Source organism: Bubalus bubalis, chromosome 12, assembly GCF_019923935.1.
Source record: "Bubalus bubalis isolate 160015118507 breed Murrah chromosome 12, NDDB_SH_1, whole genome shotgun sequence".
In the NCBI taxonomy this organism is placed as follows: domain Eukaryota; kingdom Metazoa; phylum Chordata; class Mammalia; order Artiodactyla; family Bovidae; genus Bubalus; species Bubalus bubalis.
In genome coordinates, this window is record NC_059168.1 from 85,464,320 (window position 1) to 85,488,159 (window position 23,840).

General features: G+C 47.5%; 1 protein-coding gene and 1 non-coding gene across 2 annotated transcripts in view; both read right to left on the reverse strand.

Annotated features, from left to right (window-relative positions):
- Positions 1–15,905: 15,905 nt before the first annotated feature.
- Positions 15,906–23,840, reverse strand: part of LPIN1 (lipin 1) — a 102,115-nt gene continuing 94,180 nt past the window's right edge. The window contains 1 exon segment of the mRNA XM_006073740.4: positions 15,906–23,839. Coding sequence (XP_006073802.3) covers positions 23,702–23,839 — 138 coding nt within the window. The 3' untranslated portion in view covers positions 15,906–23,701.
- Positions 16,710–16,781, reverse strand: TRNAC-GCA. Its single transcript has one exon. It is a non-coding gene; the product is annotated as a tRNA-Cys (tRNA).

Below are 23,840 nucleotides of genomic sequence, written 5' to 3' on the forward strand. Positions count from 1 at the left end.
GGGAGTGCGGGGCACGCAGCCGCAGCTGCAGCTCTGGGCCAGCCGGGCCAGTGCCACACTCGCCTGATCGTGTCAGAAACCAGTGGGAGAAACACGACCCACTCTGAGACCCACAAAGCTACCAGGTCAGCCCCCCTCTCCAGGTGCTGCCCCTGGGGAACCTTTCAGGGGCCTTTCAAGACAGCGAGCAGCACTGTTCTTAATGCATTCCCTGCAGGGCTTCCGGACCTTCCCACGGCTCTGCTTTCCGCGTTTGCTTCAATAAATTAGTAAATGGAATTCAGGTAACAGCGATAATAGGTGATGCCTTGAAAGGAGCTTACCTAGCCACCTATTTTAGTTCCATTTTCATTGTATGAGGCCGCCCTCCCACCTGTCGTCAGCAGCAGATGTCGTTGGTAATAGGTACAATCTGTCCTCTTCCCAGATAAGAGCAGGGAATCATAGACTCTGAGCCAAAAGGAAACGTAAAATTCACCTAACCCAGTGGTTCTCAGACTTCAGGTTATATTCAAACCACCCCTTCCAAAAGGCCTGGGGAGAACCAATGGCTGCAGCCTGAGCCCCGAACGTCTGATTCCAAAGGTTTGGGGTGGGGCCCGAGAATGCCGATTTCTAATGAGTTACCATCGCGGAGGCTGATGCTGCCCTTGGAGAACTGTGGTCCAGCCTATCAGTTATTACCTTGATGGAGGAGCAACAGGAGCACAGGGAGGGGAAGGGACTCTCCAGAGGTGACACCAGGAGTGCAGCGGTGGGGCACAGACTCCTGACAGGCACAGCAGTCTTAGCCCACCCACCCTGGGCCCTTCAAGCCTGTTTTTTGCTGTATAATCACCAGTGATGATCTGGTCTCTACCACTGGAAACTAGTGACAGAAGTTAGGGTGGGGATGGCCTGGGGTGTATCTGATGTGTTTTCAAAAAATGGTCCCCAGATTTCTCAGCGGAGAAAAGAGACAAGGCAATGGGATGGGTTAACAGCTCAGGGTGGCTGGGCTGGGGGTAGTGGGCAGGGAAGATCCGATGGGCAAGACCCACTCCAGGCCCCACCCCCACAGTCTGCTGGCCGGGATCCAAGCCATATGAGATTCCCTGTCCCTACTTCTTTCTCTGCTCATCTGTCCCTCCGTTCTCCACAGACCAGTGTGGCTTAGGGAAGCCTGCCCCACAACAGATCAGAGCCACTGAAGAGAGAGATCCTTATAACCTCTATGAAGAGAAACTCAGCCCAGCTCTGGCACCAGCTTTGGGTTCGAGTCCAGGTCCATTATGCACACAGCCTTCACTCTCCTCGCCTTGAGCATGAAGTTACAATCACCACGAAGTCCCTCTCATGATGCCTGATATAGAACAAGTGTTCAAGTCACCATTCCACCCCATCGTTCTAACCCCAGTGGTAACTCCGCAGGCTTTTATCCGAACTGAAGACCGTCCCACAAACAGAAAAACAGCAGAGAATTAGAGATGCTGTCTCTGATCAGGTGAAAACTCTGGAAAATGCCTTCGGAGGCTGTTCTGAGCTGAGGGGAGCTGGTCCATTCAGGCCAGAGGAAGGGTCCACAGAGTTATCACCGCCAACCTTTCTGAGGGGTCTTGAGGGTTTGCAAGAGCCTTTTAAGTCAAGCCACTTTCAACCTCCATCACGTGTCCCCCATGTTCAGGACCAGCAGCAACTGAACCACTGAGGCCAGAGTCAGTCTTTAGCAGAAGTAAAATATAAATCTTTAAGCTACTGGGTCCAGAGATTTAAAAAAAAAAAAAAAAAAAGCTACAAACAAGCCAAAAACCAGATGGAACCGGCTGGGACCAAGATGGCAAAGAATCTGACCTTGAACAAACCCCATCTCATTATACACTGACTTGACTATAAAGCATATTCACACCTGCCGGGGGCAGGACATTAAGAACCAGTAAGGATAAAAGGGGTGAGGCCCCCTCCCTCAAAAAGCCCTGCCCCTTCCCAGCAGACTAACGCATGTGCCTCCCTGTCATTAGCCTCACTCCTCCTCCCTTTTTCTTTACTCTTAATTAAATTCCTCTGGCCAGGCGGGTGAGAAATTGATCTGCGACCTTAGTTCCCGCTTCTCCATCTTTTGGCCACTGAATAAAACCTGTGCAGCATCGATCTCGGCTTCCATTTCATTATTCCAACAACTCGAACCCAAAAGGAAAAAGAACTGTTTCCTCGGAGGCTGGGCGCCTCGGCCAAGCTAGGGCCAGAGCAGAGTCCATACGATTTAATTTGGTACCAGCTTAGCCAGGGAAGAAATGACCTGTGGGAGAAAACAGAACATGATAAAATCCAGTGACTGTATGACCATGGTTTAGCAGTTCATCATAGCAACCAGGATATATGAATGTTGTCCTATGACTTCAATCTTTCCCTGACTTGGGTATGAGTTTGAGCAAGCTCTGGGAGCTGGTGATAGACGGGAAGCCTGGCGTGCTGCAGTCCATGAGGTCTCAAAGAGTCAGACACGACTGAGCAACTGAACTGAACTGAACTGACTTGGGTTTTTATGTTGAAACTACTCTTTGGACTCCCCGGGTGGCTCAGTGGTAAAGAATCCATCTTTCAATGCAAGAGACTTGCATCTCTTGCATCTAGGGATGCAAGATTTAAACTACTCTTTGGACTCCCCAGGTGGCTCAGTGGTAAAGAATCCATCTTTCAATGCAAGAGACTTGCATCTCTTGCATCTAGGGATGCATCTAGGGTGCTAGAATAAATATAGGTTCAATCCCTGGGTCAGGAAGATCCCCTGGAGGAGGAAATGGCAACCCACTCCAGTATTCTTGCCTGGAAAATCCAATGGACAGAGGAGCCTGGCGGGCTACAGTCCACGCGGTCGCAAAAGAGTCACACACAACTGAGCACAGCACAGCTCTTTGTTCAATCTATGTATAATAATTCATTAAATAGTAATAGCTAATACTTACAATGCACTTAGTAGGTGCCAGGAACTGCTCCAAATGTTCACAAACATTAACTCATTGATTCAATCTGCATAGACTACAGGTATCATCTCCATTTGAAAGGCAAAGATGCTGGGACCTTCCTGGTGGTGCAGTGGCTGGGGCTCCAAGCAATACCAGGGGGCCCAAGTTCAATCCCTGGTCAGGGCCTAGATCCTGCTCACCACAACATGCCACAACGAAAGACCCCCAGGGCCGAAACTAAGACCCAGTGCAGCCAAATAAACAAATAAATATTTTTAAAATAAATTATAAAGGTGAAGATGCTGAGACACAGAGAGGTTAAGCAATTTGACCAAGGACACAGTTAACGAGCCCAGTCAGTGTGGCTGACTGAGTCACTACTTTGAACCACTGCTTACACGCCCTGGGCCACCCCCCCAGGATCCAGCTATCCCTGTGCATGTCACAGGAATTCATAGTTACTGAGGTACCTGTTTATCTGTCTCTTTTTCACCTCCGCCACCAGTCTAAAGTTCCTCCTGATTCTTTGGTGACTTAGGGGTAAAGAACTCTCCTGCCAATGCGGGAGACCCAGGTCCAATCCCTAGGTCGGGAAGATCCCCTGGAGAAGGACATGGCTACCCACTCCTGGGAAATCCCATGGGCGGAGGAGCCCGCTGGGCTACAGTCCATGGGGTCGCTAAAGAGTCAGACGTGATTTAACCACTAAAACAACACAACAACCCTGGGATGTGCTCATGGTGTGGTCGATAGCTGTGTGTTAGCCTGGCACGTGCCTGGTGTCACAGGCCTTCAGCAAATGCCGAGGGACAAACATACGAGTGAAGAGATTACGGGAGAGGGAATTCGCATATCTGTTTGAAAAAAATACAGTACAAGGGGACTTCCCAGGTGGTCTAATGGTTAAGACGCAGAGGGTATAGAGGTTGCAAGTTCAATCCCTGGTCAGGGAGCTAAGAAGATACCACAGGTCTGGAGGCCACAAAACCAAAACAGAAAACAGAAACAACACATTGTAACAAATTTGATGGTCCACATTAAAAAAAAAAAAAAAAAAAACTTAAAAAAAAAATACAGTACAAGAAGATCTAATATTGACTGAAAGAATTTTTTTATGTCAGAAAATTTTTCTATATGTTATCATTTTTCACCTGCAAAACAAACCAGTGAAGAAATATCAGTTCTATTTACAGATGAGGAATGAAGGGTTAAATAACATGCTTAAAGCCATTATTCCAGTAATCCCCAGGGTCAGAAAAAAAAAAATTGTAGAGGTCTCTAAAATGAGAGGGGGGAAAAAAAAAAACAGATTACTAGGTGTTCTTTTTGGAGCATCCTTTCAAGGTATGTAAACCTGTGCTTCTCTGTGCTGTTTACTACTCTGTGAACTATGAAAAACTGATAGCAAGGCAGACAAGTCTTGTCCGTGGAAATGCAAATGAATTTGGGTCCTTGGAGATGCAACTGATTATTGCCCCTTGGACACTGCATTCTTTTGCATCTATTTGCAAATTCATTTCCCAATTACTGACTCCCTGTGTTGTGTGTTCTTTGAATTCTCCTCTGAACCTGTTTCTACATTTTACTGGTTTCCTGGTTAACGAGTTAAGTAAAATTCTTAGCATGTGTTCATCATATATTTCCAGGAGAGTTTTGATTTTACCTTTATTTTAATTTTAGCACCAATTAGTATTCACATCAATGTTTGTTGGTTCTTTCCAATTAATTATACACACATGTACACACACACACACTTCACTGCTGATCGCAAGTTCTTTATCATTAAGCTCTCTGTCAAAGGCAAACTAAGCTTGGCTAAAATGTCTAAACAACACATGTTTAAACAGGCCTTTTAAAAATTGTATTTTTCAGAACTTCCCTAGTGGTTCGTCCAGCTGTTAAAACTCCACATTTTCATTGCAGGGGGTGCAGGTTCAGTCCCTGGCCAGGAAATTAAGATTCCACATGCCACGTGATATGGTTGAAAACTTTTAAGAATGGTGTTTTTCAGTATTAAGGACTGAATTGGAAAGGTTTGACTGGGTGATACAGCAGGTCGCTCTCGGGGGCAGCTCTGGGTTCCCACTGTAGTATGTATTAACTTCTTCTTTATTCTGTGCAGTTTTTGTTTCTCTGCTTACCTGCCTCCACCTCCACGCAATCCACAGGGCCTGAACCGTGTATTTTCTACTGTCCTTCGTATGCTGCACTGTGGCCCAGAGCACAGCAGCACATGGTCAGGGCAAAGAAGTCCAGGTGGAATTCAACCGAATCTCACTGAACTGGATCAGCCTCCGAAGTCTACCCAGGAATCCTTACTTTCCCAAAAGCCGGGTCTTGGAAAACCATCTGCCAGAGATGCTATTCTGAGAAAACAGGGGAATCCCAGATCTTTTATTTTCCCTATAAGGTGACCAGATTTTCAAAGCAGGAAAAAATGGCTGCTGCCATCAGAGACCCTGGGCTAATGGGTCCAGTGCCCCTACCCATCCGTACACACTCTAAATGAGACAGCGTGGCTTTAATGGAACAAGTTCTGTAGCCGCCTCCCATCTCAAGCCCTAGCTACATCACCAGTGCTTCTGAGTTTCAGCTTCATCAGCTGCGAAGGTTAATTTTTATGCATCAGCTTGGCTAGACTATGCCTGGTGCCCAGATATTCAGTCAAACACCAGTCCAGATGTTGCTGTGAAAGTATTATTTAGATGTGATTAACATTTAAATCGGTAGACTTTGTTAAGCAGATAACTCTCTGTAATGTGAGTGGTCCTTTATTCAATCAGTTGAAGACCTTCAGAGGAAAAGACTGAAGTCCCCTGAGGAAGAAAGACCTCTGCTTCCAGAGAACCTTTGGACTTGAGCTACGTCATCAGCTCTTCCTTGGGTCTCCAGCCTACCAGCCTGCCCTGCAAATTTCAGACTTGCAGCCCCCACTATGGTGTGAACCACTTTCTGTCTCTCTCTTTCTCTTCCCCTCTTCTCCCTCTCCCTCTTTCTCTTCCCTTCTCTCTCCAGATTAAAAAAAAAAAAAAAAAAAAAAAATTTAAATGACAGTCCAGGGATGAACCTGCAGAACTGGGCTGTCTTGTATGTTATAGAACAATAAAAATTCACTTTCAGAAAATCTACCTTACTTGGCTGAAGTCCTCCTGCAGGTGAATGAAGGGACAAAGGAAACCATAAAGCCTCAGAGTGAATCCTCTGCTCTCTGCTCTGTGTAACCACCTCACTCCCAACACGTATCTGCATCTTTGGCTAGAAAAAATAGAAAACTTAATCCAACCAGCTGGAGGAGGAAATGGCACCCTGTTCCAGAATTCTTCCCTGAAAAATCCCTTGGACAGAGGAGCCTGGCGGGCTACAGTCCATGCGGTTGCAAAGAGTCAGACCCGACTGAGCGCACATACACACAATACATCCAGAGAGTGGATATTTGCCTGGCGTGAGGTGGTATCAAACCCATAACTCACCTGAAATGCTTCACAACGAAAAAATGAAAGATGATTTACAAGAACGTGATCTCTTCTGAGGAGCACTTTACCAACCCCAGAAAGGTCAATGACTGGGTTGTTGGGAAAGCACTTGAATGTCTTATGTCACCCATGGTCCCCAGGTTATTCCACCTGATCAAATGCAGACCGAAACCAGTAGCTTGGCTGCTGCCACCAAGCCCCCGGGGTGCATTCACAGGACTTGTTTCAACTGCATGTGTGTCTATGAGTCAGCTGTCCTGAGAGGATGTCACTCCCCAAGGTGTGACTTCCACCCTCTCAACTCCTACCACTATTCGAATGTATTGCCAAAGGCTCTGAAATGGGAAAGAACAAGACATAATAATTAATTCCAGGATCACATCTCTCTCTTTTCTGAAAATTCACCCTCGTTCTATTTCACACTGTACATGAATTCAAACATATTGTCTAATACAACCCAGGAGAGACTGCCCACTGAGCCCAAATATACATTAAAGAAGGCTCTCGAATACAGACACTGAAAATTATTTCCCATTTGTGAATTTCCAGGTAGGAACTAAAGGCCAGAAACTGAAGTCTAACATAATCTCCCTTCAAGTGTCTCATTCTGCTCAGGATTAGAGAAAGAGGTCCTGACGGAAGTAGCTTTTGGATGGATTTATTCTGAAGTTGCTGCCTCCTAAGCTCCTTCCAATAGAACAAATGTGATTTTTTTTAACACCTGCAAAGGGGCAGACGTCCAATGCCAAGTCTCGCATACACCCCAGTTTCCAAAAGATCCAGAAGAACCACAAGATTATCTCAGCACCACTCTCATACCCACATACGTTAGAAAACCCTAGCAAACTCCTAGCCCTGTGAAAACTATGGTGACGAGACCAGTTCATTGCAGGGTTCAGAGCTCAGCCAAATGCCATTACAGATTTCAAAAATGTCTGTGAGAGGAGAATAAAGGGGAAACATATGGAAGATGTTCAATATGCCTGGTTTCAACTTCAGCAGAGGCCCTGTGAGTCTGGCCAGTTGTTTGTTGTGTTTTTTGTTTTTCCCAGAAACACAAATTCAGCAGGAAGTCTTCACCTTGGAGGAGGTTCATGGTGATGGCTACAAGTAGGCTGCTCTTCAGAAAGTGACATTTGAGACACTGCCGTCTTCCCGAAAATTTGAAACACGTGAAGTCTCCGAACTTATTAGAGGCTCCCTTCTGCCTCTTAAAACCTCTTCGTTTCTGTCTCCTCAGATGTTCCTGGCACCCCCATGCTGAACCCTGTATCCGCTCTGTCTCCGCTCCCTCCTGTCAGCAGAGCACACCGCATTTATTTTTAGCATTTTGTTTCCTGATAATTCATTTTGGTTTTTTTTTCCCTCTGCGTTACTCAAGAAGATGGAATATCCCTCATAAAACAACTCCTTCCCCCAGCTCACAAAGGTCTTTATCTTTTTTAGATAATATCCACCACCACCCACTGTGGTTGAACCCACAGTCTGGGTCTTTCAAACCTCCAATAATCAGAGTTTATGATCCGAGCGTTTCCGAGCAAGCTGACCACCCCTCCCCCTGGAGGATGGAGATTCAGAGACTCAGATTCAGTCGATCTGGCGTCGGACTTACACATCAGTGATGTTTAAAACACCCCTGTCAATTAATTCTAATAACCCACCAAAGTTGAGCAGCCTTTATGGTAAGGCCTCAAAGATTCTCTGCTCTGAGACTTCTCACCAGCATCAGCCACAGCTGTAATTCTGTGGGAGGCACACAGCTGCAGCCTCAGCTCAGGACAAGGGAGGCCCACAGGGTCTGGCAAAGCTCTGCCTCCCCGCCAAGCATCTCCTCTTCATGTAAAACTCACAAAACTTATGCTCAAAGATTCCCAGCAAGAATGCACCAAAATGTATCTGTTACTCCTTCTCCATCCTGCATGAAGAACTCATAGGCATAGAGGAAACAATTGGCAGTTTTTTTTAAAAACCTGGACAAGCAAGGAGAGATCCAACCATTCCATCCTAAAGGAGATCAGTCCTCGGTATTCATTGGAAGGACTGATGTTGAAGCTGTAGCTCCAAACCTTTGGCCACCTGATGCGAAGAGCTGATCCATTGGGAAAGATCCTGATGCTGGGAAAGATTGAAGGCAGGAGGAGAAGGGGATGACAGAGGATGAGATGGTTGGATGGCATCACTGACGTAATGGACATGAGTTTGAGTAAACTCCAGGAGTTGGTGATGGACAGGGAGGCATGGCATGCTGAAGTCCATGGGGTCGCAAAGAGTCGGACTGAGTGACTGAACTGAACCAGACAAGGTGTCCACAAACCTCTCTCTCCTGGAAGAACAGGAGAAGAGCTGGGATGAAGATGGCCTGGATCTGAGCTCAGGTGAGACCCCACCCGCCTCTCCACAGGTGTGAAGATGCTATGTGCTCGCTTGCCCAGACTTGGACTCAAGAGTTTGAAAGAGTCAGGGACAGAGGTTGGGGCCCACCCCCTGCACACATTGTTGGAGCTGTGCCCAGGGCAGGGGGTTATCAGAGAGGGTCTGAGACTTGTTCGACCTAAAAGTGAGTCCTGTCCTGACTCTGGGGTCCTCCCTGAGTAGATCAGCCTTTCCTCCTCCAGGAGTTTAGGTCTCAGGGGACAGACAGACTTCCAGGGGAGGGGAGACAGGGAGCAGCACTGGTGGGGGGGGGTGGGTGCTGCGGCGGCCAGCCTTTGTCAGAATCTCTCCTGTCCACCTCCTTGGGGACAAAAGTGTGTCCAACTGGACACATTGCCTGCAGTTCAGGCCGCCAGGTGGGGAGTCCTTGGGGCTGAACCAGACACATGTCTCAGGCTGACTCTATCTGCGGGATTCCTGGGCTCATCCTGTGTGCCTGGGCTCCCGGTCCTGTGGGGGCACCTCCAGCACTCAGGTTCATGTCAGACCTCAGAAGTTCTCCTGAGTTCCTCCGGGCTCAGAAGTTCCCTCTCCTTCATGCCATGTTGCTGCCATGCTCAGGGCCTCAGACTCCCCCTGTCCTGGGGGGGCTGCCCCATCCTCTCCAGTGAATGCTTTGGGCTCAGCCCACCCCTCTGGCCCATGCACGCTGCTGCCGCGGTGACCCCCCTCCTTCATTCAAATGGTCTGCACGTGAGACGAGGCCAGACCCTCTGGCCTGGCTATACCTCTCAACAGTGTCTCGACACACTCCTAACCCCTCCTCTAACCACATCAAGTTCATGAAGCTCCTCCCACCCCCATGCCTCTCCCTGATTTCCAGGTAGAAAAGATGCAGGCGTCACTGGGGACTCAGTGCAGGCACCAGAGGAGACCTTCCTCTGCCTTCCCACTCCCGCCCCTACCCCCACCCGAGGTACACGTGACCCTCCCTCCACGCTGCTCCCCACACACACCCCGACAGTTCCATCCCTGGTCCTGCCCCACTGCAGCACACAGTTTCTTTTTTTCTTTTGGCTGCTGCACGGCATATGGGATCTTAGTTCCCTGACCAGGAATAGAAACCAAGCCCCCTGCCATGGAAGCAATGGCACCCCACTCCAGTACTCTTGCCTGGAAAATCCCATGGACAGAGGAGCCTGGTGGGCTGCAGTCCATGGGGTCGCAAAGAGTCGGACATGACTGAGCGACTTCACTTTCACTTTTCACTTTCATGCATTGGAGAAGGAAATGGCAACCCACTCGAGTGTTCTTGCCTGGAGAATCCCAGGGATGGGGGAGCCTAGTGGGCTGCCGTCTATGGGGTCGCACAGAGTCGGACATGACTGAAGCGACTTAGCAGCAGCAGCAGCAGCAGCCGTGGAAGCATGGAGTCATAATCAATGGACCACCAGGGAAGTCCAGCACATGATTTTTTTTTTAATTAATTTATTTAATTGGAAGCTAATTTCTTTACAATATTGTGGTGGTTTTTGCCACACATTGACATGAATCAGCCTTGGGTGTACATGTGTCCCCCAGTCCTGAACCCCCCTCCCCATCCCATCCCTCTGGGTTGTCCCAGTGCACCAGCTTTGAGTGCCCTGTTTCAGTCATCAAATTGCATTGGTCACCTCTTTCACATATGGTAATATACATGTTTCAATGCTATTCTTTCAAACCATCAGACCCTTGCCTTCTCCCACAGAGTCCAAAAGTCTGTTCTTTACATCTGTGTCTCTTTTACTGTCTTGCATATAGGGTCATCGTTACTATCTTTCTAAATTCCATATATATGTGCTAATATACTGTATTAGTGTTTTTCTTTCTGACTTACTTCACTCTGCATAATAGGCTTCAGTTTCATCTGCCTCATTAGAACTGACTCAAATGCATTCTTTTTAATAGCTGAGTGATATTCCATTGCATATATGTACCACAACTTTCTCATCCATTTGTCTGCCGATGACATCTAGGTTGCTTCCATGTCCTAGCTATTGTAAACAGCAGCACCTGATTTCTTAAACATCCATCTCTCCCTGGCCACGAGCTCCTCCAGTCCCCTAGCACCTGGCATTTTATTGAGCATATAATAGGTCTGCAGGCTTCCTCAGTGGCTCACTGGTAAAGAATCCACCTGTAATGCAGGATATTCAGGAGACTCAGGTTCAATCCCTGGGATGGGAAGATATCCTGGAGAAGGGAATGGCAAATCACTCTAGCCTTCTTGCCTGGAGAGTCTCATGGACAGAGGAACCTGGTGGGCTACAGTCCATGGGGTCGCAAAGAGTTGGAAACAACTGAGTGACTAACACACTATTGACTTATTAGAATGAAGATTTTATCTTCTGCATATCTTTCCTCATCCCCAAACCTTCTAGTATAAATGACATGATATTTTGTAGGTCTATAATTTTTTACTCCTTCTGAGGCTGAGAGCTGCTCCATTTTTTATTGCTTATTACTCTTTCTATGTATTACTAATGCCCACCCCTTCCCCAAAAAAATATATTATGGGAGAAGAAAGCGTCTCAGTAACATTTTTTCCCATTGTCAAATCTCTCTCCCCTCCCCCCAAACTTTTACAAACAGAAAAAAGAAGAAATAAAACTCAGGATGAAATACTACTTCCCCTAAAGCACAGTGACCTTCACCATCACTGGCGGCCTCGGCAGCCACCTCCCCTGGCTCCCCAGGGCCAGTCTGCCATTGAGTTTCTCTCCAATCCCTCTTCCCTAATCTGTTCTCTCATTCCATTGTTGCTGTTCAGTTGCTCAGTTGTGTCCTACTCTTTGTAACCCCATGAACTGCAGCATGCCGGGCTTTCCTGTCCTTCACCATCTCCCAGAGCTTGCTCAAACTCATGTCCATCACGTCAGTGATGCCATCCAACCATCTCATCCTCTGTCATCCCCTTCTCCTCCTGCCTTCAACCTTTCCCAGCATCAGGGTCTTCTCCAATCAGTTGGCTCTTTGCATCAAGTGGCCATAGTACTGGAGCTTCTGCTTCAGCATCAGTCCTTTCAATGAATATTCAGGACTAATTTCCTTTAGGATGGACTGGTTGGATCTCCTTGCAGTCCAAGGGACTCTCAAGAGTCTTCTCCAGCACCACAGTTCAAAAGCATCAATTCTTTGGCACTCAGCCTTAATTATGGCCCAACTTTCATATCCATACATGACTACTAGAAAAATGACTACTCATTCCATTGGATAATGCTAGTTGCTACGCTTCCCTGGTGGCTCAGAGGGTAAAGTGTCTGCCTACAATACGGGAGACCTGGGTTCGATCCCTGGGTCGGGAATATCCCCTGGAGAAGGAAATGACAACCCACTCCAGTACTCTTGTCTGGAAAATCCCATGGACTGAGAAGTCTGGTAGGCTACAGTCCATGGGGTCGCAAAGAGTCGGACACGACTTCACTTTCACTTTCATCGCAAATAAACCTCTGCATCTCAGAGGCTATCACCATGGAAACATATCTCACTCTACAAATTTCACGCACGTATTCAGCAGGCCATCTACCACTGAGTGGCTCAGTGATCCAGGTTCCTTCCATCTTGTGACTCTGCCCTGGAGACCTTTGCTTCCAGTGATGGAGAGAGACAAGGAATGTGAAAAAGGCACACCTGTGTTTTATCTGCTGTGGCCCAGAGGTGGTTTGATCACTGCTACTTAGATTTCCACGGCCAAGACACAGTGGAAATCAGCCCCCAGGTAGGGGGCTGGGAACTGGGGGACTTAAGTCCCTGGGAAGAAGCTCTTTTTCAGTAGTAACTCTCCAGAACAGTAGGACTCTTTAGAAGACAGCTAGCCACTTCTGCCACACCTCCTAAGGCTCAGGGTCCCCAGATTCCCTGTCCCTGCCTCATTTTCACAGCAAGTCCAATATCGATTTGTATTTCCACCAGGATATTATACAGTAGGAATGTAGCAACTGAACATGAGTGTTGTTCCTCTGTGTAGCTGCTGCTGCTACTGCAGCTACATCGCTTCAGTCGTGTCCGACTCTGTGCAACCCCATAGACGGTACCCGACCAGGCTCCCCGTCCCTGGGATTCTCCAGGCAAGAACACTGGAGTGGGTTGCCATTTCCTTCTCCAATGCATGAAACTGAAAAGTGAAAGTGAAGTCGCTCAGTCGTGTCTGATTTTTCGCGACCCCATAGACGGCACCTGACCAGGCTCCCCCGTCCCTGGGATTCTCCAGGCAAGAACACTGGAGTGGGTTGCCATTTCCTTCTCCAATGCATGAAACTGAAAAGTGAAAGTGAAGTCGCTCAGTCGTGTCCGATTCTTCCCGACCCCATGGACTGCAGCCCACCAGGCTCCTCTGTCCATGGGATTCTCCAGGCAAGAGTACTGGAGTGGCTAGGCTGTTGTAACATGTCCATGGCAAACGCAGAACAGAAGGCTGGAGAGGAGCACACCATCCATTCTGTCCTCTGCCCCAGACACTGCTTCCTCAGCTCACACTCTGCTGCGTTCCAGTCAGCAGGTCTCATGGCGCCTGGCCAGTCCTCCAGCGTAGCCTGACAATGGTGCCTTTGGCAGGAGCGTCCATGACATACGCTCCATCACCCACCCAAGCGGAACTGGGTCCTTGCAGATATTTTCGAATTGAAAGGTTGAACTCTGCTTGAGGTGAGAAGAGTAGGCCCTGGTTTGCATCTGTTTCTGGTCAAAGCAAGATGTGCTTACCCCATTTTTCGAAACGTGTTAGCTCTTTCAGAAGCAAAAGGCATTGTGGCACACACACTGATTCAGCCCTGAGTAATCTGTGGAAGAATCTGCAGGTCTTTCTCATGGCCTGTTCCCTGCTCTGGGTCCACTCATCTCCACCAGCCCCGCCAGGACAGATGTCAGTGCCTCTCTTGTGTGCAGAGTCCAGGGCACAAGGTGGAGTGACTCGGACCTTTGCCCACTTCACCGCCATCACCCCAGTGGCCACCCATATGACTGCCACTCTCAGTGGGCGCCATGTTAGCACTTGAGAACTTTCTGGATTTGGAGATCTGAGTTCCTGCTCTACCTTTTATTCATCAGAGGACACCAGACAAAATCAGTCTCTCTGAATGTCCATTTTCTCAAGAAAACAAAGAGAATGTAAAAAGCAATCTGAAACAGCAATGATAACAAAATTTAGGATTGTCCCAGGTCCAAAGTACAGATAACACCCATTATTTTGTGCTGTTATCTGTTCCATGGCAACCATGTAGACCAGCAGGGAAAACGATTAAGAAACCCAGGCCCAGGTAGGATGCTGGAGCCCATAACGGAAGACCACAAACTGACTGGTAACAGTCTACATTGTTTCAAATCAACCTTTCTGGGCATAAACCAGGTGCCAGGCACTGGTTTTTTCCAGGAGTCATGTATGGATGTGAGAGTTGGACTATAAAGAAAGCTGAGTGCTGAAGAATTGATGCTTTTGAACTGTGGTGCTGGAGAAGACTCTTGAGAGTCCCTTGGACTGCAAGGAGATCCAACCAGTCCATCCTAAAGGAAATCAGTCCTGAATATCCATTGGAAGGACTGATGCTGAAGCTGAAACTCCAATAGTTTGGCCACCTGATGCAAAGAACTGACTCTTTGGAAAAGACCCTGATGCTGGGAAAGATTGAAGGTGGGAGGAGAAAGGGGATGACAGAGTATGAGATGGTTGGATGGCATCACCAACTCGATGGACATGAGTTTGAGTAAACTCCAGGAGTTGGTGATGGACAGGGAGGCCTGGCGTGCTGCAGTCCTTGGGGTTGCAAAGAGTCACATGACTGATCGACTGAACTGAACTGAGGCACTGGGATCATTGCTTTGGAAAAGAAATCTAAGAGCATGTCCTTCCGTGGGGCTCTGAATAGACCTGGGATGACAGAGGGAAATGGAGAATTCCTGTTCCTGGCCCTTCTCCCTCTTGCTCGGCAAGTTGGGATGAATTCAACAATGGGTGTGTGATGGCCATCCGGAGAGCTTCGTGTGAGCCAGCTGCAGAGACTAGACAATGGGGATTACACCAGGCCTCCAGAGATGCTGGAGACTCAGCAAGGGGCAAGCAGGGTAGGCCAGTGAGCTAAGAATGTGCGAACACATCACAAACTGGAAAGAGATGCAGAGGTGCGTTACTGTAAATGCAGCCTACCAGCACCCTAGCTGAAAGGTGGGCTTAGAGGCCTGGTTTCAATGAACACATTGTCAGTGAAAATAATCAATAAACGATCTATAGTAAGAACGTGCGTGCTATGTGCTAAGTTGCTTCATTCGTGTCCAACTCTGGACCTCTATGGACTGTAGCTCCTCTGTCCATGGGATTCTCCAGGCAAGAATACTGGAGTGGGTTGCCATTTCCTCCTCCAGGGGAGCTTCACAACTCAAGGATCAAACCTGAGTCTCTTATGTCTCTGCATTGGCAGGCAGGTTCTTTACCACTAGCACCATCTAGAGAGTTCTATTTGAGCCTCACTGAGGCCGATCACCTGGAAGCCAGCTTCCAGATCACACTGAGAAACTGCTCCAAAGAAGCCTCATTTTCAGCACATAAAATATATCTTTTATATCTTATCAAAACAAAAAAAAACATTAATTGGAGATACATTTCTTCAAGCTGTTGTTAAAAAGAAAAAAAAAAAAAAAAACCAGAAAAACATACCAGCACTTGCAGAATGAGTCAGTAGTCCTCAGCACCTGGGAAGGGAGCCTTATCACGTTAGGTGTCCCAGTGCTGGCGTCCCAGGAAGGGAGGTGTTTATTTTTTAAATGGACATTCTTTGTGGTCAGCAAGATCTTTTCTTCAATACTTACAGATTTACAACACACACTTGGTAGGCCACAAAAACACCTGTTCTAGTTACCATAAAATTCAGGTTATCTCATGTGTAAGCCTGAACGACTTCTGCAGACCTCAATATGTGACCATTTCTTTTATCACCATGGACATAATCAACTATACAGAAGCAAACTGCCTCAAGGGTGATGCTTTATCCGCAGGCCTGGGTGAGGTCCTCCCACGGACACTCAGGACACGCTCAGTTTTAATGCCTGCCCTTTTGATAAGCTCACATTTTTCATACGTTATACATCAACAGCCCTAAATTATTTCTTGTGTCCAAGTTTTTTTTTTTTTTTTTTTTGACCATGCAGTGCAGGAGGCAGGATCTTAGTTCTTCAACCAAGGACCAAACCCATGCCCCCTGAGGTGGAAACTGCATGGAATCATAATCACTGGACCACCAGGGAAGTCCCTCAGTTTCAATTTTCAATTTTTGTACATTAGTTGATGGTTTTACGCTGTGGTAAAAGAATGCTGATTGCAGGTATGGCTGTTCGGCTGGGAGAAAAAGCCAAGCCATCTCTGAGCCCCAAGTCAAGTCCATTGTCCTCTCTCCCCACCCTACCCCCAGAGCATGTCGGGGGTATCTCAGGCACCCAAGTCTGGAGCTTTCTCATCAGCTGAGTATTGCAGGGATGAGGAGCTAGGAACTCAGGTGAGAAAGACGCCAAGGTCCCATTCATCTCTGGATGTCAAGGTTAGATCCCTCCCGTCTTTTCTCCAGAAGCTGTGTGAACTGGGACAGGCTTTGGGGATCTGTGGGCTGCTTGGCTCCCCCACCCCAGTTCCTGCAACAGGAAGTGCTTGTGGGAAGGGGAGGTGTCAGGGCCGGCTCCCCAGTCCCCAGGAAAGCCATCCCAGCACCCCCCGAATCCATGCAAAGGTGCTTTACCTGGTCACATGACAACTTCCTCTCAAAGCAAGCCAAAGTGAAGTCGCTCAGTCGTGTCCGACTCTTTGCGACCCCATGGACTGTAGCCCGCCAGGCTCCTCTGTCCATGGGATTCTCCAGGCAAGAATACTGGAGTGGGTTGCCATTTCCTTTTCCAGGGGATCTTCCCAACCCAGGGATTGAACCTGGGTCTCCTGCATTGCAGGCAGACGCTTTATCCTCTGAGCCACCAGGGAAGCCCTCAAAGCAAGCCAACTCATCCTTCAAAGTTTCATAACAGCTTTGGCTCCCTAGTAACAGAATTGCCCACCTGCCTCCCTTAAAGCGCACAGGTGAGAGTTTAGCCTTTGGACCCTCCACCTTGTTAGAGGGATGCAGCGGGAGGGAGTATGAGGGAAGCAGCTGCCAGCAGGACCTGTCCTCTCTGCTCCATCTGGCGGGTGGGATGGCTGGGTGTCTGCCACATGATAGGGGTGCAGGCCAGCTGGAATCAAAAGCGGGAGGCAGGCTCTGTCCTCCATGGAGCCAGAGATGGGGGGAATTTTCCAGTTCAGGGGATGAAAAGAGGTATTTAAATGTCCCAATGTGACTTCAGGCAACTTCCATAATTTCAGTCACTTTGGGGAAGAAAACTGACCCATGAGTGTCCATTGGATTCAGCTGTACTCCATCAGTCAGAATCCTGGAAGACAGAAGGGTGATGGGCATTCCAGACCCAACCTCCAAGTGTGCTGATGCCTTGAGTCCCAAACGATGTCACACAATGTCCAAAAGGAGGTTTGACGGCACATCAAACACAGACTAGGGCCATGGAGTCTCCATGGTGCAATCTCTGGCTAAACACCAAAGTCCCATTTCCAAGTCTGTGGCAGGCTTGTCCCATCAGACAACTCACTGAGGGGACCCCACCCTGTTGGGAGAATCCGCAACAGCTTGTTAGCCGTCAGTGTAGATGGAAATGGGTGATAAGAACTTTTTAATCACTGATTTGTAGGTCAGTGCTAATGATCATTTAAATGATGACCCCCCCATCCCCCCGCCGCCCGTGCTCAAAAATTGAAAGAATAAAGTTGACAAATGAAACATAAAGCATGGATGCCTCTATTATCAACCCCAAAGTGAGCATCATCTTACTGGCTTTAATACATCATTTTCTACCACATAACATTCAGGTTTATTTGAATTTCACTGATGCTATAATTTTAAATGCATTTTGGTTTTATTATAAGGACTATTGCTTTCTGTTGATGCATATTTAAATAAAATTATATAAAAACAATTTTGTTCAACATTTTGAAAAAATGGCAACCCACTCCAGTGTTCTTACCTGGTAAATCCCATGGACAGAGGAGACTGGCAGGCTACAGTCCACAGGGTCGGACACAACTTAGCGACTCAACAACAAACAAGGACTAGTGCTTTCTGTTGACGCATATTTCAATAAAATTATACAAAAACAATTTAGGTCAACATTTTGAGAATCACTGTATTATTTGAATTGGGGGAAAAGATGCTATGTAGCACTGATCCACTGAGCATACACTCTCTAATCCTAAGAAGCTCACCTATTTTAGGTATCATAAACTGACTTCTGCAGAAAGCCCAGATGAAAACAATTTTACTGCATAAGAAATTATCTCCTTTATCATTCTTTGTGAGCCGCATGAAAGCAAGAACACGAACTTTTGTCCAGAACTAAATCTCCTTCAATAAATCAGAGGTTAACCGCCTCACTCAATCAACAGGCACTGTTTATTTTTCGGATATCCCGGAGGTATGAATCAAGAAGACAAAAGAATAAAAGTGAAACTATCAGGTCACTCTGGAAGGAAAAATATAAAGTTCCCAAATGAATGTGTTCCTTGAAAATATAAACCATTTCTCCTTAGCTTGGCGCTGTCATCCATCTCGGAAAAGGATGTTTTTACAATCAGAGCAGAAATATGACTGGCGCTCCTACATTTACATTTCTTTGTTGCAAAATGAATGTAACTTGTTCGGATTCCAGCAGTGGGAGAAAGCTGCAGAAGTCGCGGTTACTTTCCAAAGTGAAACCTAAAACCACCATCTCCGGTTCACAAAAGGCAGAATGAGTCACCGGAAGAGGCTACTTGCTTGCAAAACTCATTAAAGGCAATGCAGGCCTGAATGGACTTCCTGCACCAGTGAAAAGATCCCTGGCGTCAGGACAGCACCTCAAAGCTCCAACAAGCTGGGGGAGGGAGCCATCAGAAATCTGGGCCCAGCCCACGGCTGCTGGTTCACACACACTCTGGCTGCCCAGCCTGGTCGAGGGCACTGCCTCCTCCCAGCTGGGACCAGCAGACACGGCAATGAATGCCCAGGAAGGTGGCTGAGGCTAGAGGCTATGCATCGAAGGCTCAGGATACCTTGTGGCTCTGGCGAGCCGCTGTATTGGATTTCCAGAGGTCCTCTCTCAGCAACTCCTGTGGCCCTGACCCGGCTGGATTAAAGTAAAATGGCATGTGCATGCATGCTCAGTCGCTTCAGTGTGTCTGACTCTTTTTAGAGCCTGGAGAGCTCCTCGGTCCACAGGGTTCTCCAGGCAAGAATACCGGAGTGGGTTGCCATGTCCCCGCTCCCCACAGGGGATCTTCCCAACCCAGGAATCGAACCCACGTCTCTTATGTCTCCTGCATTGGCAGGCGGGTTCTTTACCACTAGTGCCACCAGAGAAGCCCATAGATGTCGGGTAGAGCCAGGATCCGCCCCCCATGACCCCCAGCTCTGTAGAAACAGGGCAGTGCTTTGTGCCGTTTCAAAAGGAGGCAGATGAATACGAAATGATGGCTGATGTGACAAAGCTCCCTGAACAGCTGGTGACGACACTCCTGTTGGAAGGAGGAAGTCAGGTTCCAGGGTTTAATTTTAATAATGCTGTGTTATCTCCCTCCACGCCTTTTCTTCTGTCTTAGGATTGTATGAGGGCTGCCTGTGTTACGTTTTATAGGAAAGGTCACTCTGAGGCCCAGTGGTCACTGGCTGGTTGTCAGTGTTGCTCAACATCTGCTCAAAGGGCTGGTGCATCTGGTGGGGTGAGTCAGGGTTTGAAAACCAAGGTAGGAAGTATTTTAAATATTCAGGTGATTACAGCTGAGATATCAGGAAATGCAAGCTGCCGAACTGGTTTTCCCTTGCACGTGTGAGGGCCGTCTGCACAACTGAATGGAAATAGCATAGCCTAGTGGTTCCACAGAGGAGTGGGGACAGGCTCAAGACTGCAGTTAACATTCACATTCCAGAAAAGCACATACCATTTGAATTCAGGGTAGGACTAAATCTGTGATGTTCAGCTAAATGACAGTTTGTTTTTAAGATGCACAGGCATAAATTCTACAGATGAACTGCTTGGATCTGGGCTTCACAAGGAAATAACCTGGTACCCTGGGTGGCCATCTTTGGGGCCAATATTCTTGCATTTATTCCAAAAACATTTAGGCTGATGCAGGTAAACTGATAGGATGTCCCGGGCATGTCAACAATATGCAAAATCAGTAGGAATTTTGACCGTTTTCAAGTTATCTGGGTGAACTCGTCAAGGGTTTTGATTTGTTCAAAAAGTCCAAAAACTGTGGACAGTAGACCTGAGGCAAGGATACCTGTACTGTCTCTACTTTTACTTTATGTATATCATGCCGCTTAGTGACTTTTTAAAAACCTTTTAACTTTATATTAGAGTATAGCCAATTAGGGCTTCCCTAGTGGTTCAAACGGTAAAGAAGAATCTGCCTGCAATTCAGGAGACCTGGGTTTGATTCCTGGATCAGGAAGATTCCCTGGAGAAGGGAATGGCTACCCACCCCTGTATTCTTGGAGGAGCAGCCTGGGGGGTACAGTCCATGGGGTTGCAAAGAGTCGAACACGACTGAGCTACTAACACTTCGACTGTTCAAAGCCGATTAGCAGTGCTATGATAGTTTCACGTGAACAGATCTAAACAACTTTCTGGCTAGGAGAGACTGGCCAGGCATTTTTTTAGAGATAGCAGAGGGCCAGGCTAGAGCATGCCTGTGGAATGCAAACTAGATGATGCCGAGACCCGGAGCAGGCCTCCTCTGTCCGGCTGGCACCACTGCTACACCAGCGTTGGCACTAGTCCTCGGCCCTCATCAGCCCAGGGCCTGGCACCAGGCAACCGAAGGCCACGCCTACAGCTTAGAGGCCACTGAAATGAGCCACGTCCGGCAGTCCTCAGCAGCTCCCCTGGCCCTGCCTTTGGGGCAGAGACCCCAATAAAGGCTGTGTTCTCGGCTCTCCCCTCACTCTTCTGCCTCCTGACCACCCTGGGGGTTTTCCCATGTGGCCTCCCACTCTGAGAAGCTGGAAGTGTAATAAGCTTGGTTCTCCTGAGCTTTCCTGGGGCTGCACCTGACTGACGTCCCATACGAGAGCACAGAACACAGCCCGCCTGCGCAAGAGCCACACGTTAAACTTCGATTATGGGCCGAGTCCTGGGAGATACCTCACATACAGCATCTAGCACAATTCTCCCTGCTTCTAAGTTACTCCCTTCAAGGTGGGATGAGTCCCTGCCCTTAGGGGGTCGGGGTCGGGGGGAGCCCAGCCCTCTCTTGTCTTCACCCTCTTTCCCTCCCAAGTGTACACAGAGGGTCAGGATTTCACCAAAGGCATCAGAAAAGGTGGGCTTTTTTTATTGCAATATTGAACAGTTCAAAGCTTTAAGGTTTTTGCTTTTTAAGTAGAAAATAAAATAGTATGCTTGATATCACACAACAGGAAATCAATAACTTAATAACTTATCAAAAACTAAAATTCACACACCTGGCTTTCAGGGAAGTCTTTCATTGGTCTCATTTATTACAATATATACTAGCTCTGCATCCAGGACAATGCAATCAAGGATTACAATGATTTTTTTTATCATTGTACCAGCATATACAAATACAGATCAAGTGTTGTAAATAAAATATATTTAAAATGGCGATCCCAAACCTAAAATGGAAAAGGGAATTCTCTTTGAAGTTATCATCATTTTCCCCAGTGTATCCGGGATGTACATTTTTCTCCATCACGTGTGATGAACGTTTGATGACCTGTCACTATGGAGGGATTCGTTTCCATTGGGCAGCTTTGAAATGTGTGGTCCAAACACAGCATCCTAGCCCATGGCCATGGGGTCACAGAGTTCTGGGTGTGTGAACATTGATTAAACCAGCGCACGCATGCAAGTGAGTGCTTCCCAGGCACAAATCTGATTTTCAAAAGCCCACAAGGTAGATATGAAAGTTACAGCCTCTCCGGGGTTATCACGCTCTGATTTTGACACAAACCTGACGTTGTAACTTTCTGGAAGGTGCGCTCTGTTTCAGAGGGCAGTGGTGTGGAAGCTTAGGGTACATCCAAGTTGCATGCTCTCAGCAGCTGGTCATCCTGATGAAGGGCACTCACCACGAGGGACAGGTGACCCAGGGCCAAGGCCAAATTCCTCCCAGGGCAAGGGAGAAACTGGGCCAGCCTCTGCAGACCTGTGAGCTGATACTCGGTTCAGAGCAGTTAAAATTCACCCCAAAATACCCTTGAGACAGAAAGAATGAGTGCAGCCTCCGAACGTCACTAATGAGCAAGCCCAAGGTAAGGCAGGATTATTTTAAATTGTTTTTAATGCCTCCAAAAAAGGGATCTCCACATGTGGATCATGCTTCCGTGCAAATCTGCGATTAGCTACGCACAGGCGTTGGTGTTTCCTGTGTGGCCACATGGACCACTCAGGAGGGCATCCATTGCAGCAAAGCCCACCAATTACAAGAAAGGATTTTCTTTCATAGAAAGAGTAGAATTGCCTCAGCTGTTTCACTGTTTGCCTCCTATGACTCTAACCATGCAATTTAAATAGAAGAGCATTTCAATCAATGGAGTAAAACACTCTTTAAAAAAAATAATAGCTCAAAAAGTAAAGCAAAATCTTTCACCAAAATAATTTTTTCACTTTTCAAATTATTCTCTCCAGGAGCCAATTTAATAAACAAGTAAAAGATCATCTTCTACCAGCCTGAAGAATGTCATTCAAATAATTGCTGACCCACTTGCCCTTAATCTGAGTGAGAAAAACGAAGGGAAATAAAAAGTATTACTCATAAATTCCAAAAGAAAGTCAGCGTGGTGAGGATTACAGAATAAGGCTCTTTGGATGATCTAACACATATATCTTTTTAATGTATTACTGACAGTTATAATAGATTATGGCTAAAATGCTTATTAACAGTAACCCCAGAGTAAAGTAATAAATAACACTATCTACAAAGAATATATAATTTAACTTTTACAAACTGCTTTTCCTAAAACCAACCAGTTTCTGTTGAGAGCTCAAGAAAGAAAGTGACACCATCACCATTTGGCATAAGCTCTGTTCGAGCCCCCATTTTCAGCAGCACCTTGCAGGCTAGGTTGCTGGCAGAGTGTCGAACTAATTCGAAATACTGCCTTGATAGTTATTTCCTATAATCTGAACTTAAGGCATTGCAGAGTCACAGGGAGCTAGCCAAAGCACATTCTACATAAAATGTCTGCCACGGATGCGTTAAGGCATAAACATTCCAGCCTCATGCCGCAAAAAAATGGGGGGAAATGTGCCAGTTTATATAAGTTAGCTTTAACTGGAGGAATGAGAGAACTTAGCCAAACATTTGACCAGTCAGCAAACATCGCAAAGGGACATCCGCAAGGTCAAGGCCCAGCAAAGGGAGGTCTGGAGTCCCTCCCGAGACCTCAGATCCAGTTCACAGGACCCTGCACAGCCCTCCTGCAGCGTGCAGCAGCCATGGCACAAACCACCACGTGGCAATGTGTCCCCCACTCTCCCGGAAGTCCTGCACACATGGCGCCCCTCCCTGGATCTCGTCATCCCAAGGACCCCCGGGGTTCACAACCCATCTTGCACACTAACCACTCCCAGCCTGGACTGGGCTGCAGAGGGCAGCAGGGCACGGCCTCCACACCAGGGGGTCAGCCGATGCCCCCCCAGAGACAGACACCCTTCGCATGTTACTTAGAAATGACAACCCCAGAGTTGGGGCAGGGAGGGGAAACCCCCTCCTCGATCCTCTCTGCTCTTAAGCAAATGACTGCACGTCCCCAAACCTATCCTTTAATGGGATTGCCCAGTTTTCACGGGATGTCAGGAGGGGGTGGCCGGGAACCTTCTAGGCTGATGCAGAATGAACATCCTGGTTTTCAAAGGGTGGCGGTGGCTCTCTCCAAAAGGTGAAGTTACTGAAGGTGTCCGAGCAGGGGAAGTCAGAAGAGTGGCTCCTTTT